Raw genomic sequence first — 18,558 nt, 5'->3', positions numbered from 1 at the left:
TGGTATCATTTCTCCCTCACCACAACTCCTCTGTGTGTCTTGATTTGAAAATTGCATCCTAGAGTGATAGTTCCACAACTACAAAAGAAAAAAAAAAAAGGCAATTAATTCCTTCCAAATATTCTTACCATCCAACTCCAGAACCACAGAAATAAATGGCCCTGTCTGTAAACATCACGGTCTATGGCTTTTGTGACAGCAGAATCCATGGACTTAGCTCAGGAAAGGTATCTCTGGGAACCCCAGTCTCTCTGACACCAGGTAAATAATTCCTCTGAAAGGACTAGCAAAAGGGGAATCCCCAATCTTAGTATCCTTCCCCCCACCCCATCTCCACCTGGGGCTCTTTCTGGAAGACACAGGCAGGGCCCTGAGGTGCTGTGAGCACACTGATGTCAGCATGGTCCTGAGTGAGCACACTGATGTCAGCATGGTCCTGAGTGAGCACACTGATGTCAGCATGGGGGGAGGCTGGAGCTGGAGGAGGCATGGCTGTGTAGAGAGAATGGTGCCAAGTGCAGGGAAGTGGACAACATGAGGGCCTGTGTGAGGTCTTACACTTACTAATAGAGTTGAAAACAAACAAACAAACAAACAAACAAACACAAATGAGTAACAGACAGTGAGCACAGACAGTTCAATTAACTTGGGCTAGGAAGGAACTAGATGTGACAGCCTCAATATCCTGTGGGTGGGGCTGAGAAACAGGATGTGTTTCCACAAATAAACCCAGAAGGTAGAAGAAAAGTTCACCCCAAAAGCTCAGCACTAGAGCTGCTCCCTCTAGAAACCCCTTTCCTGCTACTGCTGGCAGGGTGACAATGGCCTGTGAGTGACTGAGGATGGCCTGCTGTCTCCACGGCCCCTCTTGGTCTCACCACTGTCCTCCACAGCCACTGTTTTCTTCACCTGCACTGGCAACACCAAGGACAGCACAGGAGAGCTGAGAGAGCCTCTGGCTGAGAGGTGAGGAGGAGAGGGGAGGCAGGGGGGATGGGGAGCATGGTGGGAAGCAGGTGGGCAGGAGAACTAGAAGTCTCCCAAGAAAGATGGGAGACAGTGTTGTGGTCCCAGACTCACAGAAGGGAGGGAAAGGGGGCTGGGGCTTGGTGCAAAGTTGAGGGCTGAGGGCATCTGCTGATGTGCCCTCCTTACCCCACCCCTCAGCTGCCATCAGCCCCCTTCTACTCTGCTGGCCTCCTGTAGCTTCATGAACCTACATACTCCCCAATCTTCTATCCACCCATTTCCACACTTTCTACACACACACACACACACACACACACACCTTGCTGTCCCAGCAGGAGGTGACACTGACACTTCTGGCATCTGCAGGGTGGAGAGGAGTGAAGGCAGAGGACTGCTCAGAGTCTTCAGGCTGACTGGAAAGTGAGAGGAGGAAGTGGGTTCAGCTCCTGAGCTTGGGTGGGGCCCAAGAAACTGCTCTGAGCAGAAGCAGACTGTGGTGTTAGCTGGCAATGGTCCCAAGTCAGTCAGTCTTACACCTCTGTGAACCTTGGTACCTCACATGAGCCTTTTCCCCCCTCACACTGTCTTTGTACCCACACTTTCACACACATCTCCTCCACAAGTCTTCCTCAGAAAAGCTCTCAACTCATGGAGATTGCCACTTCCAGAACATCCCTCTCACAGATATTTCCCTGACACACACTTTCTCATGAACATGGCCCCTCATGTACCTTCTGACCCTGCTCACACACAGGACACACTGTCCTTCCAGCCCCTGTTGACCTGCCAGTCACCTCTCCAGATTCTTCTGTCAGACACTACACCCCCCCCACAGAAACTGCCCAAAGTCTCTCACACAAAGCGTACTGGCCCCTCTCCTCGACTCTCCCCAATCCTCTGTCACTCTCTTCACTCACCTCTCACACTTAAATAACTGCCACTCCTCCCCTCTGCGCTCTTCCCCTTTTCTCTCTCTCTGTCCCACCCCCTTCTGTATTTACCCAGAACCTTTCTATAACAGGACCTTCCGAGAAATTGAGAGGGGAATGGGAAACATCTGTAGCCCTGCTTCACCACTTGTGAAGTTTGTGAAGGTTTTTCCCTGCAATTGGGAACCAGGGGCTTGAACTTGGATCCTTGTTGACTGCAATATGTGTGCGCCTTAACCAGGTGCGCCACCACCTGGCCGCTTCCATTCTCTAAAGCTGCTTTCAAAACTTTCTTCTGAGGATCGTGCTGCCCTGTCTCCCCCTAGTGGTTAAGAACAGACAGTACACCCTCTAGTTTCTCTTCCCAGGCCCTCAGGTCCTAAGGGTAGGGGGTTTTCCAAACAGTAGGTCTATTGGACCCTGTGTGCTGTTGTCTCTTCTGAGTCAGAGTGCACTAGACCCTCTAGTCTGCGGTTTCTGTTTATGATGTTTCAGTTACTCATTGTTTAAAACAGTGGGTACAGACTTTTTTTCCTTTTACTGAGGGGATTAATGGTTTACATCCAACAGTAAAATGCAGTAGTCTGTACATGTGTAACATTTCTCAGCTTTCTAACCCCTCAAGTCCTCTTCTGCCACCATGTTCCAGGACCTGAAGACTCTCCCCACCCAGACACTTTTATTTTAGTGCTAGACCACTCGAGTCCAAGTTCTGCTTTGTGTTTCCCTTCTGTTCTTATTTTTCACCTTCTGTCCATGAGTGAGATCATCCCATATTCATCCTTCTGTTTCTGACTTATCTCACTTAACATGATTCCTTCAAGCTCCATCCATGAAGGGGCGAAGAAAGTGAAATCACCATTTTTAATAGCTGAGTAGTATTCTGTTGTGTATACAGACCACAACTTGTTCATTCACTCATCTGTTGTTGGACACCTGGGTTGCTTCCAGGTTTTGGCTATTACAAACCATGCTGCTATGAATATAGGTCTACACAAATCTTTTAGGATGAAGTGTACAAAGATACATTTTAAGAGAGAAAGAGATCGGGAGTCGGGCGGTAGCGCAGCGGGTTAAGAGCAGGTGGCGCAAAGTGCAAGGACTGTTGTAAGGATCCTGGTTTGAGGCCCCGGCTCCCCACCTGCAGGGGAGTCGCTTCACAGGCGGTGAAGCAGGTCTGCAGGTGTCTATCTTTCTCTCCCCCTCTCTGTCTTCCTCTCCTCTCTCCATTTCTCTCTGTCCTATCTAATAACTACAACAATAAAAGATGAAGGACAACAAAAGGGAATAAATATTTAAAAAATAGTTTAAAAAAAAAAGAGAGAGAGAGAAAGAGATCCGTGGTCTGGGAGATGGTGCAGTGGATAAGACATTGGACTCTCAAGCATGAGGTCCTGAGTTCAGTCCTCAGCAGCACATGCACCCCTTTACTTCCTGTTCCCTTCTCAATTTCTCTGTCCTATGAAATAGAATACATAAGTAAATATTAATAATAAATGAGCAAATAAATCGTGAACATGTTTCAGTAGAGTGTTTCATCTTGTACTTTGTTGGGAAAGTGAGGGTTTAAGAAATTTGTGGTAAAAATGAGTCAGTATATTGTCACTCACAGACACAGTTCAGTTACTGGCACTTTCTTCCTATAGGAGTGTCAGTGGAGCCTTGGATAGTGCTAGTTATAATTTTGAGGGGGGGGGGAGGGAAGGAGAGTGGGAAGGATAGGAACAACAGAGCTTCCTCCAGTGTGGTGGGGGCAGGGATGGAACCTGGGTTGCCAGAATGGCAGTGCAGGCATCCTTCCAGGTGAGCTGTATTGCCAGCTCTATTCCTTTTAATGAAAGAGATGCACAGAGGTAGACAAAGACCATTACACTGCTCAGCTCTGGCTTATGGTGGTGCTGGGGATTGAACCTGCAACCTCAGAACCTCAGGCATGAAAGTCTTGCATAATGTGTCTCCCACCCAGTTCTAGTGTATAAGGAAGAAACTGCTCTGGGGAGACACATCAAGGCCCCAGAGCAGCCAGAACTTATGTTCTGCAGCCAAGATGAATGTATTTTTTTGTGTGGAGACTAAGTGTCAGGGAAGTGTTCCAAGTTCCTGCCTGGCTCTGCCCTAAGGACCTTTGACACAACCTGGTCCTGAGGTGTGTGTGTGTGTGTGTGTGTGTGTGTGTGTGTCCGTCCAGACCCCCGCTGCTGAATCTCTCACAGCTCACAGAATTTTACAGGAAATCACAAAAAGAAAGCGCAAACAAGCAAACAAGTCCCTACAGTTTAAACATACAGGGCCTTTCACATTTTGCTGATGGAAAAATCATTTAGCGTCCACTGAGTCACTCCGGTAGTTGGGAAAGGTGGTGGTTTGGGGGCAGGTCAGGGGAGGTCTGAGGACTCACTGCTCAACAGCAGTGGTCACAATCGCTTGCTGGGGGCTCCCCTGCTGGAGAGGGAGGCTGTCTTGAGGTGGGCCAGTCGAGGGGAGTTGGGGTGTAACAGTGGGGAGCCTGAGGGAGCACTAAGTGGCACCCGCTGGCGGCTGGGTGCAGAGAATCAGAGAATCGCTGCGGGAAGTTTCACACTTCGTACAAGATCTGGTGATTTTCCATTCTGAGTGGACATTAAGAATTTCTCCTTTGGGAGCAGGTCTGCAGGCTGGGAGCTGTTCCTGGCATGGTCATCAGTCTGGGTGCAGGGGTGGAGGCCCCGGTCTGGGAGGAGGACCAGGAGGGGTACTTTCCTCAGGTACAAAGCGGACCTGGTGGCTGGTGGTGCCCGAGCTCCGCGGGAGGATGTTGGGCTTCTCTGAGCTTGGGGATCACACAATGCTGTGCCCCGCATGGGTGCTCCTCTCCCTTTTGGGGGTGTTCCTGGAGGGAGCCCCACTTGCGGGTAAGCACTTATAGTCTCCGGGGGACTCTGAGTCCCTTCTAGCCGCCTGGTCTGAGCTTTTCCTCCAGGGCTGGGAGCAGAATCTGGGGAGAGGTTGTTGGGGGGGGGGTGCAATGTGGGTGTGGAGTGAAATCTTCCCTGTGTTCTAACTCCAGGGAAAGGCAGGAAGGAAGGCAGGTTCTGGGACCAGCTGATTCCTTAGGTTCTGTGACAAAGATTCTTACACACCTCTAACCTTCTCCTCTCTTTAAAATTTTTTTGTTTTTATTTATTTATAGGATAGGCACAACCAGAAATAGAGAGGGAAGGGGGTGATAGGGAGAGAGACAGAGAGACACCTACAGCACTGTTATAGCGCTTGCTAGTGAAGCTCTCCCCCTGCAGGTGGGGAACCTGGGTCCTTGCTCACTGTAACAGGTAGCTCAACCAGGTGTGCCACCACCCAGCCCCCTTCTCCTCTCTTAAGGTGGCACAAGGACCTGCATAGGGATCACCTGCAGAGGAGTCCCTTCACAGGCGGTGAAGCTGGTCTGCAGGTGTCTATCTTTCTCTCTTCCTTTTTGTCTTCCCCTCCTCTCTCCATTTCTCTCTGTCCTATCCAACCAACAATGATAACATCAGTAACAACAATAATAACTACAATTAAACAAAACAAGGGCAACAAAAGGGGGATAAATAAAAAAGAATTCGAATTTTAACTTCAAAGTCCTTTTCCAGATTCTCAGTTCTTTATAATTTCTCCTCTCCTCTCCTCTCTTCTCCTCTCTTCTCCCCTCTTCCGACCTCTCCCTCCTCCTTCCTCTCTCTCTCTCTCTCTCTCTCTCTCTCTAGGAAAGAGAACTCTTGCAGACTGAAGTGGGAGATTTATAGGGAGAGAAAGGCAGGAGAGCAGTGTAGTTTTATTGACAAATAGACTCTGCTACATGAAAACAAACATAAGTAGACTCAGGGGTGCTGTCTCAGGGGTGCAGCCCACTGGGTGGAGAACACTGCGAGCCTAGAGTTAGACAGTTGGTCACAAACTTGGAGGTGACATGCTCTGGACACTCCTGCTCTCTTTCTCTCTCTTTCTCTGTCTCTCTCAAATAAAAAAAAGGGGGTGGGTGGGCGGAAGACAGCATACCCAACAGAGCGCACACACTGCGCCTTAGGAGGATGGACCCCAGGAGGGTGGAACGTTTCTTTGGGGTTTTACCTCTCTTCAGAAAATGAAACTCGTGTAATTTTTGTTAGAAATTTCTTTTAAAATCAAATTTCATTTTTCAAAGATTTATTTGTTAGTGAGAGAGAAACAGGAACACACCCTGGCCCTTGGGGTCTCAGAGATAGAGATGGGAACTCACAGGGGAGTCTGCCTTACTGGCGAGCCCCCTTTCACGCAGCAGGCTAAAGCTTTTCCTTAGGGAATGATCATCTCAGCAGGGTGTGTAACAAATATTTCAAATGTGGGCAATCATGCTGGCTTATGTGTAAGTGGGTACTACCCCAGTTTCATGTTACAGAATACACAAAGTTCTGCTGGAATTAATAAAATTACGTTCAAATAGGGGAGCATTTATGTAGAAATAACATTTTGGCACATATGTAAGACCTTTTTTGTTTTAAGACTTGTACTAATATGCATGGTAGGCAGTATTGTAATATTTACTTAACTCTGTTGATCGGTTTTAGAATCCATTTAGAAATACCATTTTTTAGAAATATTTTTCTTTCAACTGAAAGCCAGAATCTGTCATTCAGAGACCCCCTTTTCCACGGTTTTCCCAGGGGACCAACAGAAATTCTCATTTCCAGACTCATCCTAGGTCAGGTGAAGGACAAATTCCCCCGAGGCATCAAGATATGCCCCAACCTGATCCCAGATCTCAGACACTCTCTGACCTTAGAAAATCACCCTCCTCCTCAGAAACAAACCAACCAACAAAAAAACACCCACGTGTCTCTGGGCCAACCCTTCTTGCTGAGTAAGAGACTCCCACATCTACAGATTTTGATCATACCATAAAATGCAGCCCGTGAAGAAGATAGCAAAGACGTTTGCTGCTGTTATCGCCCAGGCATTACCACTAGGAAGCAACTTTTTATTTAGATCAGAAGAGAGAAAAGTAGATGGGTAGAGAGATGAACATGACAGCACTGAGACTTTCCCCAGCACGGCGGTGGCGGTGGTGGGGGGCAGGTTGGAGCCTGGATCGAGTGCCAGGCTAAAGCAGGTCCCTGCGCACGGCTCGTGGACCCGACCATTTGTTTCAGTCTGTGTGTCCTGTGCCTTAGGAGTTTGCACACTGACAGCTCTGAGGACATGGGCTGAGCCTTGCAGGGAAAGTACTCTAGGATTCAGAGTAACAAGAATAACCAACCACCAGAATCTGACCTAGCTGCGAATAGCTAGAGAGGCAACAGGTCAACCCTCGGATCGCGGGCACCGGAATCCGCATGCGCGGTGCAGGGCGGGGTGGTGCGGGGCGGGGACCAATCGTGCCTGTGAATGAGAGCGCGAAAGTGTGAGTGGCAGCCGTCGAATCTGGTGATTTGTGGTTGTCACCGTCCACTCTCGCTCGTGCGTTCCGCTGCTTGGAGGCGGAGGTCTCCGCCGGGCTAGGATCCCGGGGTTCAAGATGCCGAGCTTCGCGCTCTTCTTCGTCCCTGTTCTGTGCGCGCTGCAGCAGGGTGCGCCGGTCGCCGCTGGGGGTGAGTCGGTCCCGCAGGGACTCCGCCATCCCCCGCACTCGCTGGGCTGCAGTTTCTTTGGGGAGGGGCATCCGGGCCCTGGGGGACACAACAGCGCAGCTGCGAGGACCGCCCGCTCCGCCCCGCGCACCCCGGAACCCACGCGCCGCGCTCCCAGTTGGGCTGGCGGGCGCGTCCTGGAGGCGGCGGGCGGGCCATCGCGAGGCGGGCAGGGCGTCCTGGGTCCCGGAGAGTAGCACCTGGCATTTGTGAGAGCGTTTTGCAGATTTTTCTATTGCATAATCAGTGTGTTTGAAGAACGGTATTTTTTCGTATGGAGCAGACTGGGGCCGTACGTGAAAGTTTCTCGTGGTTTCAGTTTTTATCCGACGCAGTGCCTATGGCTTGTCTGTGAGTCTGGAGCTGAGAACTGGGATGCCAGCGAACTGCCACCTCAGGGAAGCGGCACCGTGGCCGCATGGTGACCGAGTGGGACGCAGGCGGGCAGGGCTGAAGCTTTCTGGGCAGAGAGGGAGAGGGAGAGAGGGAGAGGGAGAGAGGGAGAGAGGGAGGGAGAGAGGGAGGGAGGGAGGGAGGGCGGGAGAGAGAGAGAGAGAAAGAGAGAGAGATGTGTGTCCGCTTCAGCACAGGGACAGGGACAGGCTTGGCTCCGTGTGGACCTACGAAGAGGTGGAGCCCTCCAGTGCCTGAGTGAGCTGGGGGCCTGAGCGAGGCCCCTCCCGCCATCTCCTGGCTGCGTGCGGGGAGGTGGCCCGCGGCCGGGATCTCGGGATCCAGGATGCTGCGCTCCGCGGTCCTCCTGGTCCCTGTTCTGTGGGCGCTGCAGGAGGGCGCCCCATCACCCCTAGAGGCGAGCCAGTCCATCAGGGGACTCTACTGGCCCCTCCCGCCCTCCCCATTTGGGCTGGGTTTCTCCAGCTGATCTGGGAGCGCTGGGGGCAGGTGTAGCCTGAAGACCCCTGATGAGTGGGGAGGTGATGTGAGGGTCAACGGAGGACAGGGTTCCTAGGAGAGAGAGCAGAGCAAAGCGGTGTGTGTGTGTGGGGGGGGCAGAGGGATGGCCTGAACCCCGAGAAACCCTGCAAGAACTGCAGTCGAGGTTGGAGCACCTGGGGCTAGAGAGCCGGGTCCTGTCTGTCCTGCCTGGTTTCAGCACCTTCTCTTCTCCCTGTTGTATTCACACCCTGTCATCACTTCCCTTTTGATCTCCAGGCTTCCGGAAACACACCAGGCCTTACACCTTCTTCTTGTGGATGGAGACACACACACACACACACACACATACACACACGTAGTGGAAGCAGAAAGTGTTCTTCATCTGTCTGTTAATAGAATGAAAACAACTAGAATGAAAAGAACGGAAGGGAATATGGGAATATCATTCGTTAGGAATTCTAGGCAAGACTGCTGCAGCCCAGGGGTTGGGGGAGGTGGGGCGGGAGCTGGGAGAGCCAGGAGAGGGGGCTGGGCTGGGCAGGGAAGAAGGGGTGGCGGCAGCATGGCAGGGCTGGGAGCTTGTTGACTGACTCACACTGGTGACTGATGCCCGCCTGGTGTTGGTGCCCAAGGTGAGCAGCTTGCAGGCTGGCTGCACGCTGTACTTGAGGGGGAAAGGGCCATTCTGCTGCCAGGGGTAGATGTAGGCAATGCCCATGAGGGTGTAGTACTTCTTCAGAGGCTCGTCCTCATACAGAACCTCCACCTTGTATTTGCTGGGCACACCCATCTTACTGCGCAGAAACTTAGCGTTCGCCAAGGGGCCCTTCTCTCTGTCCCTGATGCCTTTATAGAACTTGCTGCTGAGGGGAGTAGCACAGCAGGTTAAGCTCACATGGTGCAAAGCAAGGACCAGCATAAGGATCGTGGCTCAAGTACCTGGATCCCCACCTTCGGGGCATCACCCCAAAAGCTGTGAAGCAGGTCTGCAGGTGTCTATCTTTTTCTCCCCCCCTCTGTCTTCCTCTCCTCTCTCCATTTCTCTCTGTCCTATCCAACAACAACTACAACAATAAAACTGTTGTTTTCGACGGGTTATGTTGTTTTCGCCGGGCTGGCTTCACGGGCGGGTAACAGACGACCAGGGACTCATGGTTGAGCTGTAGGCAGTATCTCTTTATTCATGCAGGACACAGCACAATCTAAGCCGAGCTAAGCTAAACTCAAGGTAAAATAAAACTCACAATGCTGTCTTTATATATACTTGCCAAGTAGGGTGGAAACAGGATGTGACATAGAGAGGGTGGAGAGAAAAGTGACTGGTGAAAATCAGAGTGTGACAAGGAGGGGGTGGAGCAGGCGAGAATCCTATCACTGAACCACCAATGCCCTGGAGGGAGGGTGGTACTTGTTAACAGTGGTTATGTAAATAGAATGAAGTGGTTATGTAAATAGAATAGTGTTAAGCAGGGGGGATTTAAACCAAATGAAACAGAAGGGGTCTCATGCATACCAACAATTCCCTCTTTCTTTTTAACTAATGGCCATAGTATCAGGATTGTGGGGTGAACAGAAACCTATATCATACAGGCGTTTTCAAAAGAACTGCATAAGACATGGAAAACAAAATAGGCGAGCATCAATAACCAGTGTGATGCCAAGGGGAACGTTTCTTGCCTCAAAGGGTAAGGCCTAGCAGGAAAAAGGGCATTTCTTGCCTCTGGGAACGCTTCATGCCTCTGGGGGCATCTCTTGCCTCAAAGGGCGTTTCCTGCCTCTGTGGGCATCTCTTGCCTCTTGGGGCGCTTCATGCCTCTGTGGGCATAACCTAATAAGGAGGGGGAGTTTTCTCCTCTGGGACAGAGCCTGCAGACGAGGGGACATGGTCTATAAAGTCTCAAGGCAATTGGCTGAAGTTAGTCTTTGAGAAACACAGCAGGGTGTACCAGTAAGTCCGATGGAGGTGTCAGTCCAAAGTAGCTGACCACAGAAGAAAATGCCAGAGGATGAAACGCTGCACGTCTGTCTCGATGGGGAATGTCGGCCACCAGAATTCTGCTTTTCTGTAGAGAGTGATCTTTGGAGTCTGTGAATCTGTTTCTTCAGGTCGTGCCAGGTCTCATCATTGGTTTCTGGGGGTGTGTTGTAGTCATTCCATCTTGTGAGTGATGTCAGAGAACAGGATCCAAATGGATTTCCAGGAATTCCATTTGAGTAGATGCTTCTTCATGTGAAGACTTTTTTTTTAAAATTTATTTATTTATTTATTTATTTAAGAAAGGATTAATTAACAAAACCATAGGGTAGGAGGGGTACAACTCCACACAATTCCCACCACCCAATCTCCATATCCCACCCCCTCCCCCGATAGCTTTCCCATTCTCTATCCCTCTGGGAGCATGGACCCAGGGTCATTGAGGGTTGCAGAAGGTAGAAGGTCTGGCTTCTGTAATTGCTTCCTCGCTGAACATGGGCGTTGACTGGTCGGTCCATACTCCCAGTCTGCCTCTCTCTTTCCCTAGTAGGATGGGTCTCTGGGGAAGCTGAGCTCCAGGACACATTGGTGGTGTCTTCAATCCAGGGAAGTCTGGCCGGCATCCTGATGACACCTGGAACCTGGTGACTAAAAAGAGAGTTAACATACAAAGCCAAACAAATTGTTGAGCAGTCATGGACCCAAAGCTTGGAAAAGTGGAGAGGAAGTATTAGGGAGGTACTCACTGCAAACTCTAGTATACTTCTGCTTTCTTACTTTGGTGCCATACTCCAAACTCAGTCAATTTCTGCTTTGCGTTTCTACTTCTTTTTTTTTTTACATGCATAACATTCCCCAGATTCCCATTTAGCAATACAACCCCCACTATTTCATTCATCATTTTTCATGGACCTGTATTCTCCCCACCCACCCACCCACCCACCCCAGAGTCTTTTACTTTGGTGTAATACTCCAATTCCATTTCAGGTTCGACTTGTGTTTTCTTTTCTAATCTTGTTTTTCAACTTCGGCCTGAGAGTGAGATCATCCCATATTCATCCTTCTGTTTCTGACTTATTTCACTCAACATGATTTTTTCAAGGTCCATCCAAGATCGGCTGAAAACGGTGAAGTCACCATTTTTTACAGCTGAGTAGTATTCCATTGTGTATATATACCACAGCTTGCTCAGCCACTCATCTGTTGTTGGACACCTGGGTTGCTTCCAGGTTTTGGCTATTACAAATTGTGCTGCCAAGAACATATATGTACACAGATCTTTTTGGATGGATGTGTTGGGTTCCTTAGGATATATCCCCAGGAGGGGAATTGCAGGGTCATAGGGTAGGTCCATTTCTAGCCTTCTGAGAGTTCTCCAGACTGTTCTCCACAGAGGTTGGACCAATTGACATTCCCACCAGCAGTGCAGGAGGGTTCCTTTGACCCCACACCCTCTCCAGCATTTGCTGCTGTTACCTTTTCTGATGTGTGACATTCTCACAGGAGTGAAGTGATATCTCATTGTTGTCTTGATTTGCATTTCTCTGACAATCAGAGACTTGGAGCATTTTTTCATGTGTTTCTCGGCCTTTTGGATCTCTTCTGTGGTGAATATTCTGTCCAATTCCTCCCCCCATTTTTGGATGGGGTTATTTGTTGTCTTGTTGTTGAGTCTGGTAAGCTCTTTATATATGTTGGTTATTAAACTCTTATCTGATGTATGGCATGTAAAGATCTTCTCCCATTCTGTGAGGGGTCTCTTGATTTGGGTAGTGGTTTCTTTTGCTGTGAAGAAGCTTTTTAATTTGATGTAGTCCCATAGGTTTATACTTGCCTTAGTCTTCCTTGTAATTGGATTCGTTTCATTGAAAATGTCTTTAAAATTTATGCGGAAAAAAGTTCTGCCAATATTTTCCTCTAAGTATCTGATAGTTTCTGGTCTAACATCCAAGTCCTTGATCCACTTGGAATTTACTTTTGTATTTGGTGAAATACAGTGATTCAGCTTCATTCTTCTGCATGTTTCAACCCATTGTTTCCAACACCATTTGTTGAAGAGACTCTGCTTTCCCCATGTAATAGTCTGGGCCCCTTTGTCAAAGATTAGATGTCCATAGGTGTGGGGCCTCATTTCTGGGCTCTCAATTCTATTCCACTGGTCAGTGTGTCTGTTCATGTTCCAGTACCAAGCAGTTTTGATGACAATGGCCCTATAATATAGTTTGAGATCTGGCAGTGTGATGCCTCCGGTTCTGTTCTTTTTTCTCAAGATTGTTTTGGCAATTCTAGGTCTTTTCTGGTTCCAGATAAACATTTGTAGCATTTGTTCTATTCTCCTAAAAAATGTGCTTGGGATCTTGATGGGGATAGCATTAAATTTGTAGATGGCTCTGGGTAATATATTCATTTTGATGATGTTAATTCTTCCAACCCATGAACATGGAATATCTTTCCATTTCTTTGTGTCTTTTTCAATTTCTTTGAGTAGTGACTCATAATTTTCAGTATACAAGTCTTTCACTTCTTTGGTTAGGTTTATTCCTAGATATTTTATTGTTTTTGTTGCTATAGAAAAAGGAACTGATTTCTGGATTTCAATTTCTTCTAACTTAGTGTTTGCATAGAGGAATGCCACTGACTTTTGAATGTTAATTTTATAACCTGACACATTACTGTATTGCCTGATGATTTCCAAAAGCTTCTTGCTAGATTCCTTAGGTTTTTCCATGTATACTATCATGTCATCTGCAAATAAGGAGAGTTTGACTTCTTCTCTTCCAATCTGTATTCCTTTAATTCCTTGCTCCTGCCTGATTGCTATGGCAAGAACTTCCAACACTATGTTGAATAGTAATGGTGATAGTGGGCAGCCCTGTCTAGTACCTGATCTGAGGGGAAATGCTTCCAGTTTTTCACCATTGAGTATGATGTTGGCTGTAGGTTTGCTATATATAGACTCCACTATCTTCAGGAATTTTCCATCTATTCCTATTTTTTGTAGTGTTTTGATCATAAAGGGATGTTGTATTTTGTCAAAGGCTTTCTCTGCATCTATTGATATGACCATGTGGTTTTTGGTCTTGCTTTTGTTGATGTGGTGGATCACATTGATTGATTTACGTATATTAAACCAACCTTGCATGCCTGGGATAAACCCCACTTGGTCATGATGGACAATCTCTTTGATATACTGCTGTATCCGGTTGGCTAGAATTTTGTTCAATATTTTCGCATCTATGTTCATCAGAGATATTGGTCTGTAGTTTTCTTTTTTGGTTGTGTCCCTGTCTGCTTTTGGTATCAGGGTGATGTTGGCTTCATAGAAGCTGGCAGGGAGTATTCCAGTGTCTTCAATCTTCTGGAAGACTTTTAAAAGTAGAGGTATTAGTTCTTCTTTGAAGGTTTTATAGAATTCATTTGTAAAACCATCTGGTCCAGGACTTTTATTTTTGGGGAGATTTTTGATAACTGTTTCAATTTCATTAGCTGTGATGGGCCTGTTCATGTTATCCACTTCCTCTTTACTTAGTTTTGGAAGTTGGTAGGTATCTAGGAAATCATTAATTTCTTCCAGGTTCTCTAACTTGGTGGCATATAGTTGTTCATAGAAGCCTCGCATGATATGTTGAATTTCTGCAGTGTCTGTTGTGATATCTCCTCTTTCATTTACTATCCGATTTATTTGGGTCTTCTCCCTTTTTTGTTTTGTGAGTCTGGCTAAAGGTTTGTCGATTTTGTTTACTCTTTCGAAGAACCAACATTTACTTTCATTGATCTTTTGTATGGTTTTCCTATTCTCAATGTTATTTATTTCTGCCCTAACTTTAGTAATTTCTGTCCTTCTGGTTGCTTTAGGGTTCCTTTGTTGTTCTTCTTCTAGGTCTTTAAGATGTGCAATCAGGCTGTTTATTTGTGCCTTTTCTTGTTTCCTAATGTGTGCTTGTATAGCTATGAACTTCCCTCTTAGGACTGCTTTAGCTGTGTCCCAAATATTTTGATAGCTTGTGTCTTCATTTTCATTGAACTCTCGAAACATTTTGATTTCTTCCTTGATTTCCTCTTTGACCCAGAAGTTGTTAAGAAGTGTACTGTTGAGCTTCCACATTTTGGCACTGTTACTAATCTTTTGTTGATTGTTAAGTGTTAGTTTAATTCCACTGTGGTCTGAGAAGATGCTTGGGATGATTTCAGTGCTCTTGAATAGGCTGATGCTGTCTTTGTGGCCTAACATATGGTCTATCCTTGAGAATGATCCATGTGGATTTGAGTAAAATGTGTATTCCAGTTTCTTGGGATGAATGACTCTGAAAATGTCCAATAGTTCTAGTTTATCTATCTCTTCATTTAGCTCCCTTATGTCTTTACTGATTTTCTGCCTGGATGATCTGTCAAGTTGAGATAGTGGGGTGTTGAAGTCCCCTACTATGATTGTGTTACTGTTAATATATTGCTTTAGCTCTTTCAGTAGAAGTTTGATGTATTTAGATGGCTTCTCATTGGGTGCATAGATATTAATAATTGTTAAGTCCTCTTGATTGACTGATCCTCTGAGCATTAAGTAGTGTCTATTCCTATCTTTTTTAATCTTATCTATTTTAAAGTCTATCATGTCAGATATGAGAATAGCTGTTCCTGCCCTTTTTTGTGGGCCATTGGCTTGAATGATAGTTTTCCATCCTTTCACTTTAAGTCTGTGTTTGTCTTGTTGCGTTAGGTGAGTTTCCTGTAGACAACATATTGTTGGGTTGTGTTTTCTGATCCATCTTCCTACTCTGTGTCTTTTAATAGGTGAATTCAGGCCATTGACATTTATTGATATCAAAGATTGAAGATATTTTAACGCCATTCTTGTAGAGTTTTAGAGTGTTTTGATATATGTTCTATTTGTGGTGGTCTGGTTGTTTATAGGAAACCTTTCAGAACTTCTTTCAAGGCAGGCTTGGTGATGGTTGCTTCCTTCAACTGTTGCTTGTCTGAGAAGGTTTTGATGCTTCCATCTAGTCTGAATGACAATCTAGCAGGATATAGTATTCTTGGCTGAAAGCCTTTCTCATTGAGCACTCGATAGATATCTTGCCATTCTCTTCTGGCCTGTAGTGTTTGTATGGAGAAGTCCGCTGCTAATCTTATGGGTTTTCCTTTGTAGGTGACTCTTTGTTTTTCTCTTGCAGCCTTGAGGATCCTTTCTTTATCCTTATTCCTTTCCAATCTAAGTATGACATGTCTTGGTGTCTTTAGGTCTGGGTTAATTCTGTTTGGGACCCTCTGGGCTTCTTGAATCTTTATGTCTTTGGTGTTGTCTAGACTAGAGAAATTTTCAGCTATTATGGCCTGGAGAACGCTTTCTTCCTCCCCTTCTCTTTCTTCCTCTGGTAAGCCAATAATGTGTATATTGTTTCTTTTGAAGTCATCCCATAGGACTCTGTTGTTGTTTTCAGCATCTCTTAATCTCTTTTTTAGATCTCTTACTTCTTTTTTAGTTGTCTCTAATTCATCCTCAATCTTGCTAATTCTGTCTTCAGCCTCATTGATTCTATTCTCTCTGCCCTCTACTGCTTTCTGGAGTTCATCTATTTTGTTGCCCTGCTCTGATACTGTTTTAGCTTGTTCAGCTAGTTGCCTTCTTAGCTCAGCAATTTCAGCTCTCAGCTCTCTAATAACCATGCGATTATTAGAATTTTCTTCCATATTCTCATTTGTTGTTCCTGCAGTTCTGATTACAATTTTTTCAAATTCTTTACTCACTCCTGTTATTATTTCCTTAGCTAATGTTTGGATGTTGAACTCGTTGTTTTGTGCTTCGCCCTCTGGAGGACTTTTAGCTGGACTCTTGTCCTGGTTCGAGTCTCCATTATTTTTTCTTGTTGTTTTAACCATTTTATATAAGTTAACAGTTTTTTCAATCCCTGAGTTGGAGTTCAGTGGTGTAAAAGCCTTTTTTTTTCCCCCTGTAGGCTATGGTAGCCTGAGGGCTTTTAAACTATCAATAGGCTTCTTGGCTTAATCAATGACTCCTGACCAAGAGATAAAGCAGGGTGTGGCAGAGATAATCCAGTGGTTATGCAAAGAGACTTTCACAGCCCTTCAGCTATGCCACCGAGATATAGGTCTTCTCCTGAGTTTCCCGGTTAGATCTCTGTGCCCCGGTGTCCCTCCCTGTTGCTGCTCCAGATTCTGAGGGTAGTAGCAATGGAGACTCAGAGTTGTACTTGGTGAGTCTCTGGAGAGTCCTTTCCTCCCTTCAGCTGTCCCCTTGTTGGTGGAGCAGACTGGAATTGGTGTCTCCACTGACAAACTGTCGAACTGTTAGCAGTCACTTAATCTCTCCTTAGGCCCCTCTCTCCTCTCTGTCACCAGCCACGCGTGTTTGTACTCACGGGTGATTTACTGGGTTTCTGTGGTCATTCTAGTCCTGTCTTGTTTCGGTCCGGGTGGTCTCCTTTGGTATTCCTAGTTGATCCGGGAGAGGAGAGGACCGTGTGAAGACTTTGACAGCTGAAATTCACTTACTTGTCAAACAAAACTTGTAGCAGATTAGAAGTTTACTATAATTGATAACTCCATTATAATTGGAAGTCCTTTCTAGTATGATTTTAAGGTTGTTTAAACAGTTTAAACTCAATAAAATGTGGAAAGGTAAACAGAAGAACCACGGTAGAAACCTCAGGCATGAGAATAATTAACATAATCATTGCACTATCTGCCCCACCCATAACTCATACCGTTTCAGGATTAAACGTTTCAGATTCATGTCAAGACGGAAAAGAGAAATCAAAGGAGGGAAAAAACAATTTTTTGGATTGTTTCTGGATGTCTCTAGAAATCATGGCTGCATCCAGCATTTTTTTTAAGTCAATGTCAAACAAAAATTCAGTCATTCAAATCATTCTCTTATGAAACGCAATTTGAACCAGATTATCCAGATCTCACCATGTAGGATTAAGAGTCCCCTTAAGTCCGCCTTTGGAGGGCGTCCTACTCCAAAAAGCTCCTCGAAATTCCATTTAGGGTACTTCTGACTGTTCCTGCTGGATTGCTTCAGGCACCCATTTTTAAAAGTGTCTTCCCATCGAAGAAAGAATCCAATCAGGAGAGTAGAACTATCCACGTGTCTCCATACTTGGGAACTGCCAGGGTACTGGAGAATGCTCCTCAAACTAGAGTAGTCCTTCTCCATGGGAAACATTCGAGAAGAAGTCCAGAAAGTCCCAGGGGAAATCCCCATGCATATCCCAAGGTCTACGATCATGGTCATAAAGAACCAAACTGTGGCCTGGAGCAAAATGTAGTCCTTTTCCTCAGGAAACATGGGCGAGGGAATCCAGAAAGTCCAAGGAGAAATCTCCATGCATCTCCCAAGCTCTATGATCCCGGTCATAAGAAACCAAAGTTCCTGGTCAGGGAACCGAAGTGTGGCCCAGAGTAAAATGTTCCAGAGACAGAGAAACTGTCTCATAATGAAATAGTAGAGGCTTTGGCAAACCTCTTCATAAGTAGAAGAGAAGACCATAGTGCATAGGTAGGCAAAGTCTTCACTTATCTGGGAGTTGCGCAGGTCCGGTCCCACGTTGTAGCGCCATAAAACAACAAGGGCAACAAAAGGGAATAATAATAATAATAAAAAAAGATCTTGATGTTGAGGCTGACGATCTCATTGTCGCTCTCTCAGAGCCCCTTTCTCCTGCTCTACCACCTCACTTCAGTCCTCACTGGAGCCATTGGGGACTTCTGTTTAGGGATAAGCTGCTTAGAAATCCCACCTCCATTTCATCTCATCTTTAGAAAGCCTAGGGACCAACTTGTAGACAATGTCTTGGAGGGTTTTGTCGGATCTGATGCTCAGCAGTGGCTGCATTTTGTGGACCTGTGCATCACACATGGGGCAGTACTTGCTGGTCTCCAGGTAGCGCAAGATGCAGGTTTTGCAGGAATGGAATGCAGGCACTCTGCTGTGGTCGGGACATCAATGAAGTAACCCCCACAGAAGGCACACATGAGGTGGGGGTTTAGCTCCGTGATTTTGATCCCTGTGGTCCGATGCATGATGCCAGGGTGGGGGCCAGGGAGTTGGGGAGCGTCACCCTGGGCTGGGGTCGGTCTGGTGGGTCTCGGGGAGGAGGGCGGGAGTGGGAAAAGTCCACCTTAAGAAAGGAGTTTGTGGAAACAG

General features: G+C 46.6%; 2 protein-coding genes across 3 annotated transcripts in view; one reads left to right on the top strand and one right to left on the bottom strand.

Moving 5' to 3' along the window:
• The first annotated feature begins 750 nt into the window (after window positions 1–750).
• The window catches only part of LOC132542681 (UL16-binding protein 1-like), a 29,591-nt gene continuing 11,783 nt past the window's right edge, over window positions 751–18,558 (top strand). Inside the window, exon 1 of one of the 2 annotated variants that reach the window (XR_009553647.1) lies at window positions 751–966. Coding sequence is in view for 1 of the 2 variants with exons in the window: in XM_060205351.1 (XP_060061334.1) it covers window positions 7,408–7,480 (73 nt within the window). In the remaining variant the exon portion in view is untranslated. Of the gene's footprint in view, window positions 967–7,292; window positions 7,481–18,558 lie in introns of those variants that run through there. The other variant, XM_060205351.1, reaches the window with a different exon arrangement.
• Window positions 8,859–9,378, bottom strand: LOC132542574 (polycomb group RING finger protein 2-like). The gene is made up of 2 exons (XM_060205091.1): window positions 9,368–9,378; window positions 8,859–9,279 (listed from the first exon to the last, which is right to left on the bottom strand). Exons 1-2 carry the CDS (start codon window positions 9,376–9,378, stop codon window positions 8,859–8,861), a joined length of 432 nt encoding a protein of 143 aa, XP_060061074.1.

This window comes from Erinaceus europaeus, chromosome 13, assembly GCF_950295315.1.
Source record: "Erinaceus europaeus chromosome 13, mEriEur2.1, whole genome shotgun sequence".
NCBI classification, from domain to species: Eukaryota; Metazoa; Chordata; class Mammalia; order Eulipotyphla; family Erinaceidae; genus Erinaceus; species Erinaceus europaeus.
Note: the sequence above shows the minus strand (reverse complement) of the source record. Positions and strands in the feature narration are given on the sequence as shown.